Here is a 23,966-nt window from a genome sequence, read left to right as displayed (position 1 = left end):
TTATTACAACTGCACTTTCAAACAGTTTCTATTAACTCAACCATGGTGACTGGGCAAGTACATTTCTGAAGCCCTGCTTGAATGAAAAACAGAAATTGAAATGTTATTTTTTGGTAAAAAATTATTTCAAGGACTAATAAGAAATGTTATAATCTCTAATTACTAACATTCTATGAAACCACTCACTTCATATAAAAGTCGTCGTAGATTTGGAGGAGTTGAGTCAAGCTCTCCTTCATAAAGGCGTGCAATCACCATTGCTAGCTGGAAGTCTTCAAGCTTGTTCAGGCACACCTAACAAATATAAATGTACATTTATATCTGAAGTTAATGACTTTCAGTGCTTCAGCATATGTTATTTAAAGCACAAACATAAAACAGAAGTAACTTTGCAGTATGGGTTATACTGAATTAACACAATGCATCAGTATACCAGCACAGGAATGGGACATCTGAAAACTAACCAGATATTGTGCATGATCACTCTGCTATGCCAGAGTTCCTCAACGAGTGTGCTGTGGCACACCGGTATGCTTCAGGCAGGCCACGAATTTTTAAATGACATCATATGTTAGCAGGTTATAAAGAGGCAATATCTTAGAAGGATTTGAGGTTTCCACAGTGATGAGTCTGAAGATGGCTGTCCTTGCAAGGACCTCTGAAACATCGGTAAACTTCTACCAGACTACAAGGTGCAACAACCCAGAAGACAACCTTCTTCAGGCAATATCTTATATTTTGTACTTTCATAATTAGAATTCATTTTACATATATATGTATGTTACAAACACATGTGATATGTATTGTATTCATATGCCTGCATTCTTACAGTGCAATAACATTTTGTAGATACATACTTACAGCCATGTACAGTGAAACCTCAATCCATCATTCCCTGAACTATCGTTTTCCCGTTCATCGTTTTGTTCGGTCCCTGATATATCCCATATAAAATAATGTTACATTTTCCCGCTTCTATCGTTCCTCGAACTATCGTTTTATCGCATCAATCGTTCAAAAATCTTAGTCCTGGCCCACAATTTTCCCACAATGATCGTTTCTGAGAAATTATAACGAAATTTACACGATGTTTTTAGAATTTAAAATGCTGGTTTTGAGATAAATTAATACCGAAAGACGCACAATGGTTTTGGAATACACAGTAGCGGTAACCTGTTATGTCGCCCAACCAGCACAGATTCTTTTGGAATGAGGGGTCAGCGGTGCAGGGGTGATAGTTGGAATGAATGGCGGTGCTCATTGTCAGAAATTTTATGAGTTTTATTAGGGTGCACACTTTTCATTCTTCTGGTTCATCCCGTTTCCAGTGGTTCAGTGTCTTCTACAGCTACGTTTCGTCGAGTTCGGCAGTAATAGTATTTCCATTCTTCCTGTTATTGTTCCAGTCTATATTTTTGTTGTTGTTCCTGTAAATATTTTGTTATTCCTGTTACTCCTGTTAATTATTTTGTTATTATTCCTGTACCATGTCTCGCCCAGTAAAGCAAGTCAGAACTCTTCAAGAAAGATTAAAAATTATAGAAGAAGTGGAGAAGAATCCATTTGAAAAAAGAATCGACATTGCTAAACGCCTTGGATTGGCACCATGTACTTTAAATTCAATAGTTGCAAAGAAGAAGAAAATCCAAAAACAAACTGACAAGTGTGGTAATTCATGCAAAAAAAGAAAGAAAGGAAAACCCCCGCCAAAAACGATGCATCACTATATAGTTCATGCCCCCTTTAGCTGAGGAAAAATGTTGTGGTATCTGACAAATTAGGGTATCAAGGGAGAAGAAAATTTGCAGAACACTGCGCCAGGCAATTCAACGAAACAATAAATACTGGCAAAAACTTCATCATTTATCTATCTATGATTATGTAAATTATCCTACATCAGACATGCATCATGGCTAATATGTAGTCCAACTGGCCACACATTATAGTAGCATACTGGTTAACCATTTAATCCCAAAGTCAAAATCTAGCTCATAGCCACTTTTTGATCAGATTCTTGATTATCACCAATTTAATTACAACTGTTACTAGATTCTACTTCTGGAAGATTTTTATCCACACAATCTAAAATAGGAACCTATCATCACTAGACACTTTATTCCATACCACATTATGTTACTTGTTTCCAGCAAAGACTGTAGTCAGAACAATTTCATCTCACAGTTCATGAAACTTAAATCAAGATTACAGTACATGTAAGGATTTGTATGCTTGTGACATCTAGCGCACATTTATCAAACTACCTAAAGCAAACATACTTTTTAATTCTCAAACACTGCCAGTGCAAGATTTGCTTGGGAATGGTTAAATAACACTTTAAATTTGTTATACTGAAATTTGGTTACACAGAGACTTTACTGAATAAAATGAAGTAAACACAATATATTCATTTAAAACAATATTACCTCAATTGCATCTCGCAAAGCTCCAGCCAGAAGGAAAAATGCAGCAGCATGTTCAAATCGCTGTTTCCCAAGCAGTGCAAATGCATTTTTAAGAGCTGCCTTTCGCCACCGATTATCTGAGAAGTTATTAGAGAAGAAGTGAGTCATGCGGTCATCTCTCTTTGAACGGAACAGTCCCCAAACAAGACTCTTCTTCTTCATGGCAAGATAGAAAATAGCAGCATCCAAAGGATCCTGTTTCACCATGTATGAAGCTTTTGCGACCTAGACAGAATTAATTTTATTTGTGAACAGAAACCTGAGAAATGCATTAATGCTGGATTTCTACTGAATCAAACTTGTATGAGACATTAACTGCAAACCATACCTTTTCTATGCACGTTTTGAGCAGTGTGTGGTTTCGGAGCCACCATCCAACACCCAGTTCCTTCAAAATGGACCACTTAGGACTGCCTTTAGCATATGATGGAATGAGAGCAAGCAATTCCTCCTCACTCTCAGAATGGAAAGCCCATACCAGGTTATTGGTGGCAACACCCTGGCGCTGGAACTGAGCTCGCTGAGCAATTGGCAAGCATCGTAATAAATAGTTATAATGCTTCATTGCCAACAAAAATCTCAATCCACAGTCATCCAAAGAATCTGAAACATAAAACCATAAACTCAATACATTAATATGGTACATGTCACTATGAAACAATGAGCATATGGTTCTGAAGAGGAGAAAAAAGTCTGTCTCCTTATAGAGGATATAATCAAATTTCTCAAGAGGCAATTTTTCATTTGACCATTTTCAAAAACATTATCTTCAAATTTTAAAAGCATGATCTATAATACCCCAAAACCATTATAATTTCTCAAAGCAACTCTTCAGCATTTAAAGATTAGGCCATATACATATGCTACCCTTTGAGCATAAATCTTACACTGAGGTAATTTACATCTACAGATCATTAAACAATAATCTTTCTGTCAGCTATACTTCCATATCCTTACAATTGGTTGCTACAAAAACAATGTAAATGTTTGATTTCAGTAACTACACTCTCAACCACAATATAGATCAAACTAAAGTAAATTATTTGTCAAGAAATATCAACAAGAAAGCAAGTTGTACGTAAACAATAAAGCTTCCAATTTAGTTACATACTTGTATTTACATGATATGAACTGACTATGTTAATCATGAAAACAGTTACGACTACGAACCTGAAGAAATGTCTTCCCCTTCTGGCATCCCTGACAAATTTTCTTTAGCAATAGCAGTTTTTGCAGCATCAATAGCAAACCGTTCAGCAAAGTCAGTGTTGCAAGTTGACACTGTGTCTGCCAAAGCAAGAAGATGCATCTGGTCCAGACTTGACAAACCAGGGAGATGTGTGTGAGTAAGTAAGCGTGACAGTAGCCGTCCCTGGTAACCAACATTTGACAGTGTATTAATCAGAGAATATCCTTTATTTCCTTCATTGGAAAAACATGTTTACACTGGAACATTTTAAGGTAATTTAATTTGCCAAGTCCCCACTTAATGGTACCTGCACCTTGTCGTGGTGGTGGGGCTTGAGTACCTCAGTGACCCCAAGAGCTATGCTGGCGGTAGCATTGCTACTGGTAGGGCCTCCCTAGCCAGATTGGTCGAAGGGGAGAGGTCAGACTAAGACAGGTATCCTGGTCCTCCAGGTTGGGGGTTGGTCGCAAGGCTAACAACCTTGCATCGTAAAAAAGAATAAAGTTGAGAATAATTTGATGAATGAAGCCGGACTGTCCTCACGAAGACGAACATTAGCTAGGAACAAGGATAAAAATTTGGTACTACATATTGGAACATGGAATGTGCGCACTCTGCTACAAGCAGGAGCGATGAATGGTATAGCTGATGAAATTATAAAATATAGAATGGAAATTGTCGCTATACAAGAAATTAGATGGAAAAATAAGGGAGTAATAAATAAGGCAAACTTCTCCATATATTATTCTGGGAAAGACGATAGGCAAGGAGAATGTGGAGTAGGATTTATTGTTACCAGACAAATGCGTAAGGCTGTGCTGGCCTTTACGCCAGTAAGTGAAAGAATATGTACACTTAGAGTAAAAGGGAAACTCCATAATATAACACTTGTTAATGTCTATGCACCAACCGAGGGGACAGAAGAGGTGGCAGTAGATGGTTTCTATGATGAATTGCAGTCTGTATGTGATAAAATTTCGAAACATGACATGATAATAGTACTTGGTGATTATAATGCAAAGCTTGGGAAAGAAGAAGTCTATGTCAAACTATTTGGAAGGAATAGTCTACATGAAGAAACTAATAATAATGGCCTAAGGGTAGCACAATTTGCAGCTGCAAATAATTTAAGGGTCATGAGCACATACTTCCCAAGGAAATATATTCATAAGGTACTTGGAAAATTCCTGGAACAAATAATTTTAATCAAATAGATCATATATTGGTATCCAGGAGATGGGCGACAGATGTAGAAAATGTGCGCACATTCCGAGGGGAAAATTCTGACTCGGACCATTATTTAGTTGGGTTTAGAATGAAGCAAAAAATATGTATGGTTATGAAAGGGAAAATGGAAAGAATTAAAAGATGGAATGTAGACAAATTAGAAGATAGGGGTACAGTACAGGAGTATCAATGTAATTCAAACTTAGAATTACAAAAGATAGAAAAAGGGCCTAATATTGAAGATGAATGGAACTGCATAAAGAATGCCATTTTAAATACAGCACATATAACTGTTGGAGAGACAAGAAGATCAAGAAATGAAGATTGGTATGATGATGAATGTAGATCGGTCGTGGAACAGAAGAAGCAAGCTAGAATGAAATGTTTACAGCGAAATACGAGAGCTAATAGAAATCTTTATAATGAAAAATGGATATTGGCCACCAGAATATGTAGAAAGAAGAAAAGAGAAATGTTAGGAAGAAAGATCGACAGTATGATAGAACACCATCGTAGAAATGAAAGTAGAAAATTTCATAAGGAGCTTAAAGAAGTAACACAAGAATACAGACCGAAAGCTGTAGTATGTAAAGATAGTCAAGGAAATCTATTGACAGAGAACCGTGATATTGTTAATAGATGGAAAGAGTATTTTAGTGGTATCCTGAATGGAAATATAATTGAGACAGAGCAGCCGACATATTATACTGTGGATAATTACATTGAAGATCCTACGTTTGAAGAAGTGCAAAAAGTAATCAAATGTCTGAAAAATGGTAAAGCACCCGGAAGTGATGGGATTACTGCTGAACTACTAAAAAAAGGGGGAGTCAAGTTATGGGAGAGAATACATTATCTGATATTGCTGATCTGGAAAGAAGAAAAGATTCCAGAGGAATGGACCCTAGGAGTAATACAACCTATACATAAAAAAGGAGATAAAATGGAGTGTACCAATTATAGAGGAATTACACTTCTGAATGTAATATATAAAATCTTGTCAAGTACTCTATATAATAGATTGGTTGTATATGTAGAAGAGATGTTAGGAGAGTATCAGTGTGGCTTTAGAGCAGATAGATCAACGATAGACCAGATATTTGTATTGAAACAGATTCAAGAGAAAGCCTATGAATATAATATTGACTTAAATCATTTATATGTGGACTTCAGACAAGCATTTGATAGTCTCAATAGGGACCAAATGTTAAATGATATTCTCCTATTAGGGATACCATCTAAATACGTCAGGCTCATCAGAGTGACGTTGAAATACTCCAAGGCTGTAGTAAGAGTAGACGGTAAGCTAACTAAACCATTTAATGTCAATATGGGAGTTAGACAAGGAGATGCTCTCTCAACAATGCTCTTTAACCTGACGCTGGAAGCATCTATTCGGAAACTTGAGATCTCAGGACATATAGGCATAAAATCAACACACGTGAGTGCATATGCAGATGATATAGCTATTATTAGCAGGAATAAAGCTGCACTGGAAGAAACAGTATTAAAATTGATAGAAGAAACAGAATTAAGGGGGCTAAAAATAAATGAATCGAAAACAAAATATATGAAAGTTACAAGAGCAGCAAGAAATGTCACAAATAAATTGAGAATAGGACATTATAATTTTGAACATGTGCAGAATTTTAATTACAGATTAATACTATAAATTCAGTAACTAATGAAATTAAAGCACGTATTGTGAATGGTAATAGATGTTACTATGCCTATCAGAATTTAATGAAGTCTAAAATACTGGGGAGGGAACTTAAACTGAGAATCTATAAAGTTCTGATAAGACCAGTAGTCACATATGGATGTGAAGCCTGGACATTAACTAGCTTTGATGAGCAACAACTTAGAATATTTGAACGCAAAATATTACGAAAAATCTATGGTCCAATACAGAATAGTGATGGCTCCTGGAGAATTAGGATGAATCATGAACTAGATTGTATCATACAGGGAGCAGATATCGTGAGGCTAATCAAAAGCAAAAGGTTAGCCTGGCTTGGCCATGTTGCAAGAATGGAAGGAAACAGGGTAACTAGAAGAGTGATGGAATGGAGACCGATGGGAAGAAGGATGAGAGGGAGACTGCGGAAACGATGGATAGACGACGTGGAGGAGGATGTGCGGACGATGGGAGTAAGGGGATGGAGAAGAATTGTGAATGATAGGACAGAATGGAAAAAATTCATCGAACAAGCTAAGAGCCACACAGGGTTATAACGCTATAAGAAGAATTTGCCAAGTAAAAGTTATTATCATGTTAATACTTCAAATTGAAGACTTACCACAGTTAACGAGAATATAGTAAGCTATTCATTCACCATGAAAAATAATCACTCTGTAGGATTTGAGGTTATTACAGCAGTGAGTTGTAGCACCATGTTTGATTATCATTCATTTCCATGTGGGATAATGTTTTCCCATATGCAAAATATATATGACACATATTAAGACTAATCTCTCAGCAATGGCCAACATGCTTAGCATGGCTGGCCAATGAAACTCACATTTAGCACACTGCTTACACTATTATCTTTGGGTCTTCTTTGCATCACTAATATTTAAGTTATTCCATGTTTACTAAGCAATGAAAAACAAAAATCTAACATGTTTGTTCCATTCTTCATAACTACTTATCACTGACATAGTTAATTTCTACACTGGTGATAAAGTCAGGATTCAACATGTATTCAGTGAAAAATCGGGTGCCAACTAAGCAGTATAAATTGAAATGCACAGTAAAGTAAGCATCCTGTAGGCCTATGGCCATCTGTTTGAATTGCTTTTACTGATAAAGTTGTTCATTTTGGTAATGTTACAGTGAGCTCATAATGAATGTAATGGAATAACAGAATATAGGAGTGACAAATCTGCAGGTTTCTCAGTACCAAAGAATTAATTAATCTCCTTACTTGTCTAGGTCCAAAATGAGAAAGCCCTTGTCGCTCCTGATTGACAGACGGGCGACGATCATGCCTCCTTGGTGAATCAGGATCATCTTCTAGTAACTCATCAAGGGATTCATCTGCCATTGCCAAGTTTCCATCAAACAAGTCACTGTAATCCTGCTGATTTTCACTCATCTGAGAACTCATGGTTGGTGTTTCCTTGTCTGCTGCCAGCAAAGTCCACAGAGGTAGTGGAGGAATAGATGTGATTTCTGCGTAGTCAAGTGTCAATTCCTCTGGTATTGCAGTAGTAGAGCCTCGCTGTTCCAATGGACTTGTCGTACCTGAATCAAGAACAAACATCACAAAATATCAAATTAAAAGTAATTCCAGATTTTTAATACAATGCTGTAAGTAACTTTATGTGAATTTAAAACTGTTGCATGTAAATAATGTAATCTTGAATTTGCAGGTACAGGTAAAACTGACAAAAGACAAACAAATTTTACTTAAATTCTACATCAAACTGACACCAAAGTTGGTGTGCATATCAAAGTCTGAATGTTTCTTATGATGGTTCATTACAATATTTAAAAATGTTCTTTTGCACTTTGTCCATCATATAAATTATAAAACAATTAAACTACATTATTTCAGAAACTGGATTCTGCCTTAATCTTCAACCATAAAAGAGAGAAAGAGGACAGAAAGCCGACTTATTTGGAACCCTGGTTGAGCTAGCATCAGACCTGGACACAGTAGAGGTCTGAGGCGTTCTGTCCTTCCTCCTTTTTCATCTAAAGACAGAAGCAAAAGACCGTTCCACAAATATTAGTTTTATTATTTTGTAATTTAGACAATAAACAAAGTAAAAAGAAAATCACATATTAGTGTGCAGATTTGTTTAAAAAAACAATGCTATGAAGACCAGAAGAGTACAATTCTTGCTCTATTCAGTGGTGACAACATTTCAATCACACCTTAAACATTTCAGCATGATTCATTTAACTGCCTTTTACATCCCCTTTGCTTGTATATTGTGTGACTGCAATAAATATTGTTACTTCCACGTTTCTTTGCATACACCATCACAGTAAGATATTGAGAATGTTCAAGGTTTAAATCAGCATTAAACTGATTTATATGTGAACCCCAATATTTCAAAATTTTGGTTTCTAGTACATGTCAAACTATGAGACGGGCAGCATTTAATTAAAAGAATTTTTTTATTTTTATACTCAGTAAGGGTACCACCCTCCCTAGATTAGTTGAAATCATAATTTTCTGACTGCAGTTTCTAGTGTGGCAAAATTAAAATATTTTGTAAAGTCAAAACACTAACAGCCAAAAGTAACTAACAGGACATGGTAACAGGTGTACAATCTGCCTACACATTCATCTTGTAGTTTGTCAGAGTATAGAAAAATGGGCAGTGTTTCAGTTACCACAATTATATAATTCTCCAATACTTTTATTGCAGAATCCACTTGATTTGCAGAAGCTTATGAACTTTTACTTGTCCTTCAAAAACAATGGCATTACATAACAATAGAAAAGAAGAGCATGACTGCTATTCAGAATATTCATCGAACTCCATTCACTGTGATACCATCTAATAATTCAATCATAATACAGTGAAACCTCGATGCATCGTTTTCGGCGGGGGTGAGAAATAAAAACGATGAATACGGGAAAACGATAGTTGCGGGAAAGCATTAAAAATTTAAAAAAAACAATGTTTCTCTTTCAAAGTTACTTCTTTTTACCAAAAAAGTCTTTAATGGACAACTGGTTTGTCGAAACTTTACGTTTTAGGCCAAACAGAGCCCTTTCCACGTTCAAAATGTTTTCCTCGCCACGTTCACTAATATTATGCGCATAAAAGAACGACTTCACTTTTGGCAATGCTTCGGTAAAACTCGGCACAGCTTCGGGCTCGCATTCGTCGTCTTCCACTTCCTCACCACTCCCACCCCCTTCGCGGACAATAACAGGAAGAATGGAAATACTATTACTGCCGAATTCAACGAAACGTAGCTGTAGAAGACACTGACCCACTGGAAACGAGATGAACCAGAAGAATGAGAAGTGTCGCCCGCCTTTCCTTTGTACTTATAATAAAAGCATTTGTGAAGAAATTCACACTGCGCATGCCATCTGGCATCGCTGGAACGAAATATGAGTGCACCCTAATTAAACTCATAAAATTTCTGACAATGAGCACCCATATTCGCTCCAACTATCACCCCTGCACCGCCAACCCCTCATTCCAAAAGAATCTGTGCTGGTTGGGCGACATAACAGTTACTGTGTATTCCAAAAACATTGTGCGTCTTTTGGTATTAATTTATCTCAAAACCCAGCATTTTAATTTCTCAGAAACGATCATTGCGGGAAAATTGTGGGCCGGGACTAAGATTTTTGAACGATCAATGCGATAAAACAATAGTTCGAGGAACGATAGAAGCAGGAAAATGTAACATTATTTTATATGGGATGTATCCGGGACCGAACAAAACGGTCGATGCATCCAGGAAAACGATAGTTCCGGGAACGATGGATAGAGGTTTCACTGTAACTACATATGTAAAATTTGATTTTTGTATTATGTTACTGGCCTCACAAGATAAAATCCTATCTCCAAGAAAGCTAATGGAAGTTAAAACGTTTTCCATTGCTGCAGTTAGTCACTAGACAGCAAGGGCATTTCACTTCTTAAATTCTGAAGTTACAAGATTTCGTTGTGAAGGTGGTGATACGTAATATGTTCAAAGATATATGCAATAGCACATGATGTAACGCAACATTAAACCTATTATGTTGCCTACCTTCTACTTCAGAAAAAGGGGTTCAAGAATTATGTAAAAATGATAATTACATAACTAAATAGTATTCTATGTACAGAAAACAAAATTTTTATCCTTAAAGATCCATCATGCCTTACCTGCTCCAATATAGCTGACTGACAATGTACGTGAACGGGACCACCCTCTCTGCCTCACCAGATTTTCTTCATCAGTGCTCCCTCCTTGACGTACAATGCAAGTGCCAGAAATACATCTGTATCACACAAAAGACATATGTAAACGAAGACCAAACACATCTGACATACAGAACCTTTACTTTCTTAAGAAATGACATCTGTTTCAATTTCCAGAAACAAAATAGCACTTCAATGCAATACATAATCTTATTTTAAAACTATTTTGTACAATAAAAAGGTATATAGCCAACCAAATTTCAAACCATACATGAATCACTCAATTTATCAGGAGATACTAAAAACATTTTATAATCTACATTTAAAGCTGGCACATATTTTTAAAACGGATGATTGGAACAATGGCATTTGAACAAAGGTGGAAGATAATCTTTGGTTGTGAAACATGTAATTATTATTAAATGATAAAATGTTAACATACAAGGTTTGAAAGTAGGTAGATAATATGGAGTACAATAAAATATTTGTACATAATTAACTAAAGGAAAGAAACTTCTTAAGGACTTATAAAGCTATATGTAAGTCATAATTTTATTCTGTACTCTGGTCACAAGACATGAATACATAATTAGTTTGTTGCCGTACCAGTACTTTTTAAACATAAATACTAAAACATTAAGAACCAGCTACCTGTAGCTCCTGTCCAGTTGTTAAGATAATCAGCATTTTACCAAAAAAACAAAAACAAACAATTAACAAATAATTCACATACCTGGAAATCACATTTCCATTTCTAAATGACTGTGGGGTAGAAAATTACGGAACTATCATCTCCACTACCACTAAAACTGGCATTGGATTCATTGCAAGGGTGTTGAACAAGTAGTCTTTTTATTTATGAAAACCATCGACCAAACTGCTAATATAATCAACTAACTACTAATCCACTATTATTACCATTAGGGGTGGGGGGGAGAGGATGGTAGGATAGAAGGAAGGACAGGAAATTAGATAATAATATTAATATCCTATCCTACACCCTACCTGCACACCCTCCCTCCTGCCCCACCCAAACTGCCTTCTAGTCCTCACTCCATTACAGTAATTTCTATCCTGTACCACCCTCACTACAGTTGATCTCTTTCCCTGACTTTTCTTATTAATTTCACAATAACTTATAGTAAAATATTTTTATCTAAACATCTGAAGAAAAATAATTATATACATACAACACTGGACCCTACCTATACTATCTTTAATGTTTAATTTCTAATTTATAGTGTTTTACTGTATAAGACTCAACATCGTACTGCTCACACACAAAATAAAAACAGTAACATTTTCAATGCCTTTATATGTTGCACAAACACTCCTCTATTGCACAGAGCCTGAAGATAGACCATTGGTCACAAAATATGTAGCCCTTAATTAACAATGAACTGTGTCAATAAGTTTGCTAACATTGTTTTGTGTAACAGTAATATAATTTACTTACATACTTTCAAATTTGTATCAATATTTTTGCTCTTATACTCAAAATAGATAGAAAATTTTTCTTCAAGCCCAACTATTATTGACTAACTCAATGCAGTGAAGTCATTTTCAAGAAACTAATAATACCTCATCTAGTCAAGTAACTCGCAGATTATAATTAAATCCGACTGTATTCACAAGAACCTGTCACTGGTCCATATCCTGTACCAGATGAATTCAGTTCACACCCTCCCACTGTATTCAAGAATCCTATCGATGCCTATGTCTTGTAAGTTATCTCTTCCCTCTAGGTTTTCAGACCAATAATCTGTATGCATCTCATCTTTTCATGTATGCTATACATCCCACCAACCTCATCCTCCTATAGTTGTTCACTCTTATATTTGTTGAAGATGACAAATTATAAAGTTTCACAATATTCAATTTTCTCTAACCTCCTGTTACTTCCTCTTTCTAAACTGTAAATATTTTCCTTAGCACCCTGATCCACGTTCTTCATTTAACACGATGATTTAAAACATTACAGAAATCTGTTGTGTGCCAAAACACAAGATTGTAACGACTAGCAATTTGCATGGTGCAGAGAAAGAAGGCAGTCCACAATGTGTTAAAGAGTCGCACCAATAAGTTATGACCTACATGGCTGGAGCAGTACTATGCCCTCACTACACGCAGCACTGCTCCCTGCTGTTGGTCTACCTACCATGACAGCCAAAAATTGTGTTAGTTAAGTTTTGTAAAAAATGACTGCAATTGGGCATTTCCAGCAGGAAGCAGAATTTGCATATACCAATTTCAGCCACAAAGCATGGGCCATAACTCATTGGTCTTGTTTTAAAATTAGTCTTTTACTGTAGTGGAACACCAGAGGGGATAGAAATCATAATTCTGTTTCTTAGTTTTCTAAGTGGAAATCATAATATGTGGATATTTCACTAAGTTATATATTTGAAAACATATACGCTTTATAAATTCTTCTTTCACTGACCTGACTAGATGGGCTAAGATAGCCTTGACCCAGCGTATCTTGCCTGAATTAAGGAGTTCCATGAGCTGCTTAGGGTGGTACTGGGGTAAAACAGGACAAGCAATGCGACTTGCTTCGAACAATCCGTAGTCTGGCATGTAGTCTACATTGTTCATCTGTTCTGATTGAACTATTGCACCTGTTCACAACATACATCCACATTAAACTTACACTTCAAACTGCTATGTTAGAGACAGCAACCTAACTCTCTCTCTCTCAAGTGCATGCACACACAAAGAAACTCACACACACACACACACACAATTCTAAACCCTCTGAAGCACAGTATTGCCCACACAATGTATTTATGGGTTACATATGATTCTTATAATAAACAGCAATTATTTCCCTAAACAGCATTAACTGACATATGTAATGGAAATGTGTTGTATTTTCTATGATGTAAGAGCTGAATTTGTAAAAATTAATTGGGTGAGCTTCAGCTGTAACATAATTTCAGATAACTAACAAACTCACTCTCTACAAGAAGAAGAGCCCTGCTGGAGAAACTAACAGTATGCTCAGCTAGTCAAGAAATGCCCTTCCTTTTATGGAACTTGAAGGTTCATTACCATATCCAATATTGTGACTAAAAGGGTAAATGACTAATGCATTTTTGTATTTTTTAATATCCCACTATTAATAATAATGCCATTAAACACAAAATTTGTAACACCAAAATACAGTGAAACCTCGATGCATCGTTTTCGGCGGGGGTGGGAAATAAAAACGATGAATGCGGGAAAACGATAGATGCTGGAAAGCATTAAAAATTTTAAAAAAAACAATGTTTCTCTTTCAAAGTTACTTCTTTTTACCAAAAAAGTATTTAATGGACAACTGGTTTGTTGAAACTTTACGTTTTAGACCAAACAGAGCACTTTCCATGTTCAAAATGTTTTCCTCGTCACGTTCACTAATATTAAGCGCATAAAAGAACGACTTCACTTTCGCCAATGCAGCGTGTGCTTCGGCAAAACTCGGCAAAGCTTCGGGCTCGCAATCGTCGTCTTCGTCTTCCTCACCACTCCAACCCCCTTTGCGGACAATAACAGGAAGAATGGAAATACTATTACTGCCGAACTCAACGAAACGTAGCTGTAGAAGACCCAGAACCGCTGGAAACAAGATGAACCAGAAGAATGAAAAGTGCCGCCAGCCTTTCCTTTGTACTTGTAATAAAAGCATTTGTGAAGAAATTCACACTGCACATGCCATCTGGCATCGCTGGAACGAAATATGAGTGCACCCTAATTAAAATCGTAAAATTTCTGACAATGAGCACCGCCATTCACTCCAACTATCACCCCTGCACCGCTGACCCTCATTCCAAAAGAATGTGCTGGTTGGGCGACATAACAGGTTACCACTACTGTGTATTCCAAAAACATTGTGCGTCTTTCGGTATTAATTTATCTCAAAACCCAGCATTTTAAATTCTCAGAAACGATCATTGCGGGAAAATTGTGTGCTGGGACTAAGATTTTTTAAGGATCGATGCGATAAAACGATAGTTCGAGGAACGATAGAAGCGGGAAAATGTAACATTATTTTATATGGGATGTATTCGGGACCGAACAAAACGGACGATGCATCCGGGAAAACGATAGTTCCGGGAACGATGGATAGAGGTTTCACTGTACATGCAACTTGCATGCACAGTTAACTGAAGTGTGTGTGTTAATAAATATGCACAGATGCTAAAGGCATTTCCAATATCCAGCTCCATGAAAACTTTCAAGAACATTATACAAAGTAAGTTCAGAGAAGATTTGTGAAGGAACATTACAAACAGGAAAAAAACATACAAAATATTATAATGTATTCATTAAGTTTGCCTATCTAACAGAAAAGCCCTGAACAACAACTTTCCATAAGATCTGAATTACCTCGTTTCTTCTTACTATCCAACATGGTGAGATTGATTGAGCTCACACGTGAAAGATGTGGCATAGAACTGACATTTGCTAGTCGGCGTTGTGAAGTTTCCTATAAAATAAAGGTGTGTCCACATAAAAATATCAAAGAAGTTTAATTTGACTGCACAATGAGTAAAGATAATGTGATACCTGAGCTAAGTTTCGTAAGTCTTCATCTCTTAGATTTCTAGTGTCTTGAAGTTCATCAGATTCCTGATGATGCAGTCTACCATTTCGGTCACATCCAACAGAAACTGTAACACAAACACCTTATCAGTTGTTACCACTGAAGAGTTTCTGTATAATAATATAAAAAAGCAATGCTGCAACACACAAACACATACACACACATACATATATACAAGTGATTAAAAAGTCATGCACCCCATATTAAAATATTTATTTATGGTTAAAATTAAACACAATTTAACTGAATTAATAACACACAATATCACTGTGACTTACAAAAGCCCATGCAGGTAATGTCATGCTGTAACCTGATCACACCAGCCAATCAGCTGTCTTTCAACAGTAATATGAAAGGATGTCTTTTTCATAAGTGTAATGTGTGTTAATTGTCAACACTATTTGGCACCTCAATCTACTTAGTTTGTCAGAATAAGCTCAGGGATACATTTTCTGATTTTACAGTGTTCTGGTTGACTTCCAGTGTTAAGTGACAATAGTCTGGACAATATCCACCAAACTTTGTTATGCTCTCCATGAAAGTCACCAAAAACTCTTTCCCTTCAGAGTCGATTGTCCTATGGAAGTGTACATAAGGCTATAAGTATTTTAAAACTTCATCCACATCATACACATGCCATGTACAAACTCAAGGAAACTGATAAGAAAAAATGGTTTCAGTACTGCAGAAGGTTTTGCACACTTCATATGAGGGGATACAATTTTTGATAAAGTTTTCTTTCGTGATGAAAAATGGTTCCACCTGAATGGATACATTAATAGCCAAAACACCAGAATAAGAAGTAATAAAAATCTGCGTACCTTCCATGAAAGACCATTTCACTCCTTAAAATCAGAGTATGGTGTGCTGTCTCTCAACAGAGGATAATTGGTACTATTTTCTTCAGTGAAAAAATATAAGCTGAACATTACCAGGAACTGATTATGAATTTCATTTCCCTTTTGAAAGATGATAAGCAAGATTGTTGGTTTCAGCAAGATGCGGCTACAAAGCATACAGTAAATTCAACAATACAAATGTTGAGCGACTTCCTTTGTAGCCATATTATTTCTCAAAACTTGTGGCCCCCTCAATCCCCAGATCTATCACCAATGGATCTCTATCTTTGTGGTTTTTGAAGGAAAACATGTACAATAACAACCAACACAGATCAAAGGAACTGAAGAAACTCTTCAATGTGTATCATGAAACATGAGGAAACACACACACATGCAATCTATTTTAAAATTCAGTAACATATCAAAGATTATGCAAAAAACATAAAATTAAGGGTATATGAAAATGAGCAGTAGAAAAGAGAGTAAGAACTGTAACTCATCATATCTTGTACAGAAACATTTTAGGAGTTCTACATCCAATGCATGAGAGCATAATACATCAATAGTAAGTTTCCTCATTCATACATTAACAAAATATATTTAAGTACACGTATTAGTAACAGCTACTTACAGTTTGGCTTCCACTGAGAGTATACATGCATTTCACTGTCCATCCCTACAACAAGTATTCCATCACGAACCCATGAGATCTGCATGGGCAGTGGAGGAAGGCCATCTGCTGTAATCAAGTCTATTTTACGTAGCTTCATCCATCTGCAACAGAAAAGAATTACTTGTAACATGATAGAACACAACTATCCTGCCATAACTTCGCAATAATATAAATAATACCTGATTTCATCAACAAACTGCGGGGCCGCTAAGGAAGAGGCTTTCCTGAGAATAGGACGATTTGCAGACTGGGATTCCTTCATGGCTTTCATATTGGCCTGTGCTAGGTCACTTGATACAGGTGTGAAGAGCATCACCTGCAGAACATGTTCAAAACATATTACTGAATCAAATCTATAAACTTTTATAAACATTACTCATTTATAACCTCTCTGCCACAGAAAATGGGGGCTGAAAAAGTGATAGTGGAACCATGGTTCCGGAGAATTCGACGTAAATACGTCTATACGGAAAGGAAGTTTATATATTGGCATTATTCTAAATATTTCCTTTATACATGCTTTACAATTGAGATAAGTTTGATTAAGACATTGATTATTCAACTTCAATTAGTTACGCTTAAAATGGGTCTGTGGTAGCAGAATGTAATGTAAAGTAATGTAATTTAATGTAAGGTAAGGTAATGTAATGTTTCCTAGGTAACAACAATGCTGAGTAAACAGATGAGGTTTCCTAAGTAACATAACAATGAAGTTACACTTTTTCGTTTCCCTTTTTCGTAACATATTTTTGCCGAATGACACTGACCCTAAAATATAGACGTATTTACGTCAAAAATAGAAATCTAAAACAGAAACACCAACACATTATACTTTACATCTTATTCATAAAATATGAGGCCAAAGCAATAACTCTTCTCCTAACATGGAAAAATAATAATGGCAGCAACAGAAGCTGGTATTTGGATAAATCAAATAGCACTCTCTCTAACAGGTGGCCACATACACCTATTACTGTTAACAAATCACACTTTCCAACCAAAAATCTTACTTGTTCAAGAGGTACAACCGCTGATTCTTCATAGGAACCCCCTTCCCCCACAAAAATGAACCCTACTGACTTCACCTACCATGTATGAGCATACCTTATTAGTATTTTGACTTTTTATGAAAACAAAGAAACAAGGCGACAGTCATGAAACCATGAAGCATGCCATTATACATGTCTCAAAATTATGCTAAATGTATCCTAGAAGTAATAAGACACTAGTGACAAAGCAAAGAAAAATAAGAATTTAAGTTGAATGTTAAATTTAAACTTTTTGTTGAAAGTCCTTTATAGTACGCGACTGTAATCTTGAGACTTGCAAGGAATGCAGGAGGTCCGAAGCATTAAAGGCTGACACTATCTTTCCTCCTCCCTCCTTTACCCCACTAGTCTCAAGATTAGTCTTACACTGTAGGAACTTACATGGAATGATATGTTGTATTAATTTAATTAAATGGCAAATTCTGTACTTATCACTCCAAAGAATCAGTTTTTCTTTAATGTGGAGGTTTTTACAATGTATCTTTAATTGTGAAGGGCTTAATGACCAATTTATTACCTTGCTGCCAACTCCTACAGTAAGAATATGAGAACCATCTTCTTTGGATACCCAGTCAAGTTGAACAAGGTGTTTCTGAGTCAATGGACAAGTGTTACCACATTCAATGATAGATTTACGAAGTGACTGCAGAGTACTAAAGCTAGGGACTGCCAACAAACCTAGAAAGAAAACAGGGATAGTTGCATAAAATACCTTTTGCATCATGTTTCATACATGCATTCATTAAAGTTGAAGGACAAAACATATTGCTTCTTTCTTCACCCATTCACTGATTTTTTCAAGCACACTGTTTTCTGATGAAAGATTCTCGGGCTACAAGCAGCATCAGGTAGCTGAACGGTGAACAAATCATATCTTCTGCCAACGTTTCAAGAACAATCTCTGTTCTCATCCTCAGGGCTGCAGGGTAACCAGTCCATACATTTGTTGCGTGCCAGTTCCCGTCTGCTAGCACGCAAAGGAACAGACTGGTTACCCAGCAGCCCTGAGGATGAGAACAGAGATTTTTCTTGAAACGTTGACAGAAGATATGGTCTGTTCACCGTTCAGCCACCTGATGTGGCTTGGTGCCTGAGAATCTTTCATCAACTTCAGTCACTACAAAAGCTTCACTTCATACTCTGTTTTCTGTTTTTCTTCTTATAAATTTACAATTATTACTATATTCAATCAATCACATCTTGTAAATATAATATAACCTGGGTACAAGCCACACATGCATCTTCTAAAGAACTGAAGAAAATCAGAGCAACACTTTTTAGTGACTAAACATCCTACTTATACAGCATGGTCTACATACGCTACAAACTGTAATTTCCCAGACATCCTTCCAACAATACCATTGATTAGTTAGTATTTTATTCTGAATGTTGTCCATGCCTGTATGCATAAGACTTGTCAGAAAACAATGCTGGTTCTACAAATACATACCACCAGATGTCTTATGTAGGTTGGTGTGATCATTCTGATCTCCATTCTTCAGTGGACTACGAACATCTTCTGATGAGAATGTTTGCAAAATGTGACTGAGACGCTGCTTCTTTTGTAGGAACCGACTGTCATACAAATAGCTCAGGTCCAGGTGTGGATCTACTTGAATTCGAGGTAAGTGGATGTTTTTTAGGTGAATTGTGTCCTCCAGAACCCATTCTGACCCTGAAGAAATGTACATAATGATTCTATTACACTTATAAAATTCACTTTACTATTTGCCCATTAATTTAATTCGCATATTTCTCTTACACTTTCAAAGTTCTTCTCTTCCCTTATTATGGAAATTATTCTGTTCAAATAATCTAAATTCATTACTTTCAATGATACCTTTAACAAAGGTCACTCTTTTACCATACTCTGCTTACACATGATCTGCTATCTAATTCACTCACAAAAAATATGCCCTCTTCAAATCCACTTACTGCTCCTCATGCGCAATATGCAGTAACATAAATAAGATGGATATCAATAGTTATGCATCATTTCTGAAGATATGCAAGTATCATGGTATTACAGCATTTTAAATCTGACCAGTCATGTTCAAGAATAACAATCACAGCTCCTTTGTGACTGTAAATTATTTTTTATGACATCATAACTGCAATGTCAACCAGATTAGCTCAATTACTAAACTGGCTGGCTACAGGCTGGAATGGATCTTCATGAAGACAGAAAATTGAGGAGGCCAAGGCCTGATATGGGCTGTATGGATGGTTACAGGCTGGACAACTAGAATTTGATTTCCAGCAATAGAAACAATTTTTCACTTTACTGTCATGTCCAGACATACTGCTCTGATGCATAAGGCAGAACCTATCTAAAATGAGTACTGGGTACCTTTTTTTATGGACACAGTAACCAGAACACGACCACTCAACCTCTAACTTGTGCTATGGTTAATAATGCACAGCGCTTTACTTCTACTCCCCAGATGTCTTCACAGCATGGTCCTTAGGTACCGAGACAACTTTACCTCTATCCTTTATCATAATTGCAGTACAGTTCAGTGAAACAACCAATCTACTACATGCATCAATTAACCAGAGCCAAACGCTAAAAAAATTTCATTATAAAAACTCATGCCACCTTCAATTTAAAAAGCAGTGTCTTCTAGATCATTGTGCCATGTAGACTGGTAGAAGTTTACTGATGTTTCAGAGATACTTGAGGCAACTCATGACCTTGATGATGGAAGCATAAAGCACCTATGAAATGAAGTTCTACCAGACTACATGGTAAAAACACCCAGAAGACAGCGATCTTCATTTTCACTACCATAAGAACCTGAAATGTCATAGAGTTTTTTATTTCACAACAAAAAATAATGGTGCACACATTATATGATGACATAAATTATGTAGTAAAACATACGAGGTCTGTCCAAAAAGTATCCGACTGTATTTTTTTCCGTGGTAAGTAATGGCGAAAGGGTGGGGAAACTGAGCTTAGTGGAAGAAGGGACTTTCATGCGCATGCGTGATTTTCTGCTTCCTCGCAGCACTGCCGGATGCGTCTGTCGCTGCCAGATAGCGAAGTGGTGTAACACGTGTTCGTCGCATTCTCGTTTCGCTCAAGATGACGAAACGCTTGAGCAGCGATACTGCATCAAGTTATGTCAGAAACTTGGGGATACCCAAGCTGAAACAATCCACAAAATTCAGCAGGCTTCCGGCGATGATGCAATGGGGGTCACTCAAATTAAAGAGTAGTTCAACCGCTTTAAAGATGGCCGCATTTTCGGCGGACAGTGACCAGCGTTCCGGGAGACCATCAACAAGCCGAAATGCTGATGTCATTGACAAAGTATGGACATTGATCATGGAGGACCATCGTTTGACAGTCTGGGAAATTGCTGATAAGGTTGGGATCAGCAGAGGTTCCACAAACACGATTTTAACTGAGGATTTGGGCATGCGAAGAGTGGCGGCAAAATTTGTGCCCAAGCTGCTTTCGCCGGAGCAGCAACAACTCCGCCTTGAGGTCGCGCAGGACATGCTGGAGTGCGCCAACAGGGATCCTGAGTTCCTGAAGACTGTGTTAACTGGTGACGAGTCGTGGCTGTATAGATATGACCTGGAAACCAAGGTCCAGACGTCACAATGGAAGCATCCAGCATCCCTGAGGCCCAAAAAAGCACGACAGGTTCGGAGCAATGTGAAGGTGATACTGACTGTTTTTTTCAATTACTGGGGTGTTGTGCACCAATAGGCCAAACTGCCAATAAGGAGTACTACCAAGAAGTCTTCCGTCATCTTCGTGATGCAGTTCGGCGCAAGAGACCGGAGCTGTGGGACACACACAACTGGCAGCTCATCATGACAACGCCCCAGCTCATTCATCATACCTGATCCAGGTGTCCTGGTCAAGCACGGCATTCCGCAGGTTCGCCAGGCTCCCTACTCTCTTGACATGGCTCCTTGTGATTTCTGGCTGTTCCCGAGAATGAAGACACCGCTAAAAGGCTCCTGTTTTGACAGCCGCGAGGACATCATACAGAACGCAACGGCGCAGCTGCACACCATTCCAAAACAAGCCTTCCAGAATTGCTTCCAGCAATGGAAGGACCGCTGGGCTAAGTGTGTGGAGTCACAAGGGGCCTACTTTGAAGGGGATTAGGTATTGTAACCCCCCAGATACAGAACTTTGTTTTCCCGGCCCAAGGTCGGATACTTTTTGGACGGACCTCGTATTACTGAATAATGAAGACAGCACATAAATTCTTCTATCTATAATTTCACAGTTTCTCACCTCCAGTACTTTCACATTCATAGATAGCAACACACAAGTTGACATATCGTGAATCTGGATCATTCTTGGAAGGCCTTGTGAAAGATCTTCCATACTTGTATGCACAGGCTATCCGTCCACTGTATGCAGCACTGACATTGAGTGGTTGACCTGCAAGCCAAAATATATATTATATCTTCTGGAAGTGTGACACAAAAATGATCATGTTACATGCATCAAAAATTCTCTGATTTCTTAACAAAGCAAATGAGAAATAGTAAATATATTCAATTCCAAAATTGGAAACATACATGAAATAAAAAAGTATTAACCTGAAATGTCAATGGTGGACTCGGGATCTTTCCTAATCATCTCCCATTCACACCATTCATAAGTTTTCTTCTTTTCACCTGACTTCATATACTTGCACTTCCAAAACCTGAAATAACAGTAGCAAAAATCTGCAAAATGCAATATTCTCTAAAGCTGTTTACATAAGAGTTACTTAATGTTATATTCTACATTAGCATTACTGATCCCAACATACAGTATATGGTCATGCTAAAACTTTCCACGTACCAGTTTATTAGTCCTACCTAGAGATATTACAAAATATTTTTATATTTTATTTATTTCAATTGTTTCACCCTCAGTCTGCCTATTTCAAATAATAAAATTTTACCTCTTCCTTGAAATATAATGTTACACACAATTATGATGAATATTTGGATTATAAAATAAACCAATTTCAAAGCATATGTGGGGTAATTTCAAGAATGTTAAAAAGAACAAATTGGAAAGGGACGAATTTAAACTTTTATAAGGTTATGGCAGTGCCACTGCTTTTATATGGTAGCAAAACATGGATGCTGAAGAAGAGAGATTGAAATAGAATTCAAGCACCAGAAATGAAATACCGAAGAACTGTCAAAGGTTGCACTACGACAGATCAGTTAAGAAATGATGACATACAAAAACAGTTAGATACTTTCCCTTTATTTGAAAAAATTACAGAATATAGAGATAAACGGAAAATACATTTGCAAAAGACGAAACAGACTCTTTTCCATTACAAGCCTGAACCTACTGTCCATCTGGCAGACAAGGAGACATAACAAATTAGAGGCTGGAACAGGCAATTTTCTTAATCTATGAAAGGAAGATGATGATGATGATGGGTTCATTTGATTCACAGTCCAAACAGTTATTATTTCCTCAAACCCTTAAACAGCATTAATCAGTTGATTTTTGTAATGGTGAAGTATTTTCCTTTTATTCCAGCAAGCTGTTTTCAGTTTCAAAGGGTTAAATAATGTGAAAAATAAAATTGTGTATCACAAAGAAACATTGTAAAACTGGAACCAAATCAGAGGGTAACAATCAACTGATTTCTTAGCACTAAAGAAACAAGGTAATTCAGATAGGAGTATTAATACTTCTGCGTCTCTTTCCAGTTTACCGATATTACATTAACATGCTTACCGAACAGTGCTATCTGAACATGCTGTTACAATGATGTAAGGAGCAAAGCAGGCTGGATAGATGGAAGCAGAGCTGAGATGTCCAGCAGCAGGAGATGCATGGACCACTTCCACTCCATCAGGCAGAGGAAGGTCCTGGGTACAGACCTATAAACATTTTGTTTGTTAGAGATGTTGTTGCAGGCAAATTTCTGAGGTTATTTTCTACAGGAATCAAACATCAAGTTATATAGCACGTTCCAATCAGAAGAGAGTTATCAGGAGTAAGATACGAAAATACGAATATTAGTGGCATGATAAACACAAAGGTGAAACAATGAGCATAAACCACATTC

General features: G+C 36.9%; 1 protein-coding gene across 3 annotated transcripts in view; it reads right to left on the bottom strand.

The window, feature by feature from the left end:
* Rbcn-3A (rabconnectin-3 alpha) overlaps window positions 1-23,966 on the bottom strand; it is a 127,058-nt gene that overhangs the window by 61,331 nt on the left and 41,761 nt on the right. For all 3 annotated transcript variants that reach the window (XM_022082100.2, XM_022082080.2, XM_022082090.2), the window contains exons 19-34: window positions 23,633-23,778; window positions 22,483-22,589; window positions 22,172-22,321; window positions 19,361-19,585; window positions 18,428-18,588; window positions 17,041-17,177; window positions 16,820-16,962; window positions 15,313-15,416; window positions 15,133-15,232; window positions 13,205-13,382; window positions 10,726-10,841; window positions 7,806-8,125; window positions 3,633-3,834; window positions 2,791-3,065; window positions 2,424-2,687; window positions 187-294 (exon numbers count right to left, since the gene is read on the bottom strand). In XM_022082100.2, the coding sequence (XP_021937792.1) occupies window positions 187-294; window positions 2,424-2,687; window positions 2,791-3,065; window positions 3,633-3,834; window positions 7,806-8,125; window positions 10,726-10,841; window positions 13,205-13,382; window positions 15,133-15,232; window positions 15,313-15,416; window positions 16,820-16,962; window positions 17,041-17,177; window positions 18,428-18,588; window positions 19,361-19,585; window positions 22,172-22,321; window positions 22,483-22,589; window positions 23,633-23,778 (2,736 nt within the window). The remainder of the gene's footprint in view (window positions 1-186; window positions 295-2,423; window positions 2,688-2,790; window positions 3,066-3,632; window positions 3,835-7,805; window positions 8,126-10,725; window positions 10,842-13,204; window positions 13,383-15,132; window positions 15,233-15,312; window positions 15,417-16,819; window positions 16,963-17,040; window positions 17,178-18,427; window positions 18,589-19,360; window positions 19,586-22,171; window positions 22,322-22,482; window positions 22,590-23,632; window positions 23,779-23,966) is intronic.

Source organism: Zootermopsis nevadensis, unplaced genomic scaffold (assembly GCF_977971745.1).
Source record: "Zootermopsis nevadensis isolate Lab colony 2312 unplaced genomic scaffold, Znev_1.0 Znev_ptg000061l, whole genome shotgun sequence".
Taxonomy (NCBI): Eukaryota; Metazoa; Arthropoda; class Insecta; order Blattodea; family Termopsidae; genus Zootermopsis; species Zootermopsis nevadensis.
Note: the sequence above shows the minus strand (reverse complement) of the source record. Positions and strands in the feature narration are given on the sequence as shown.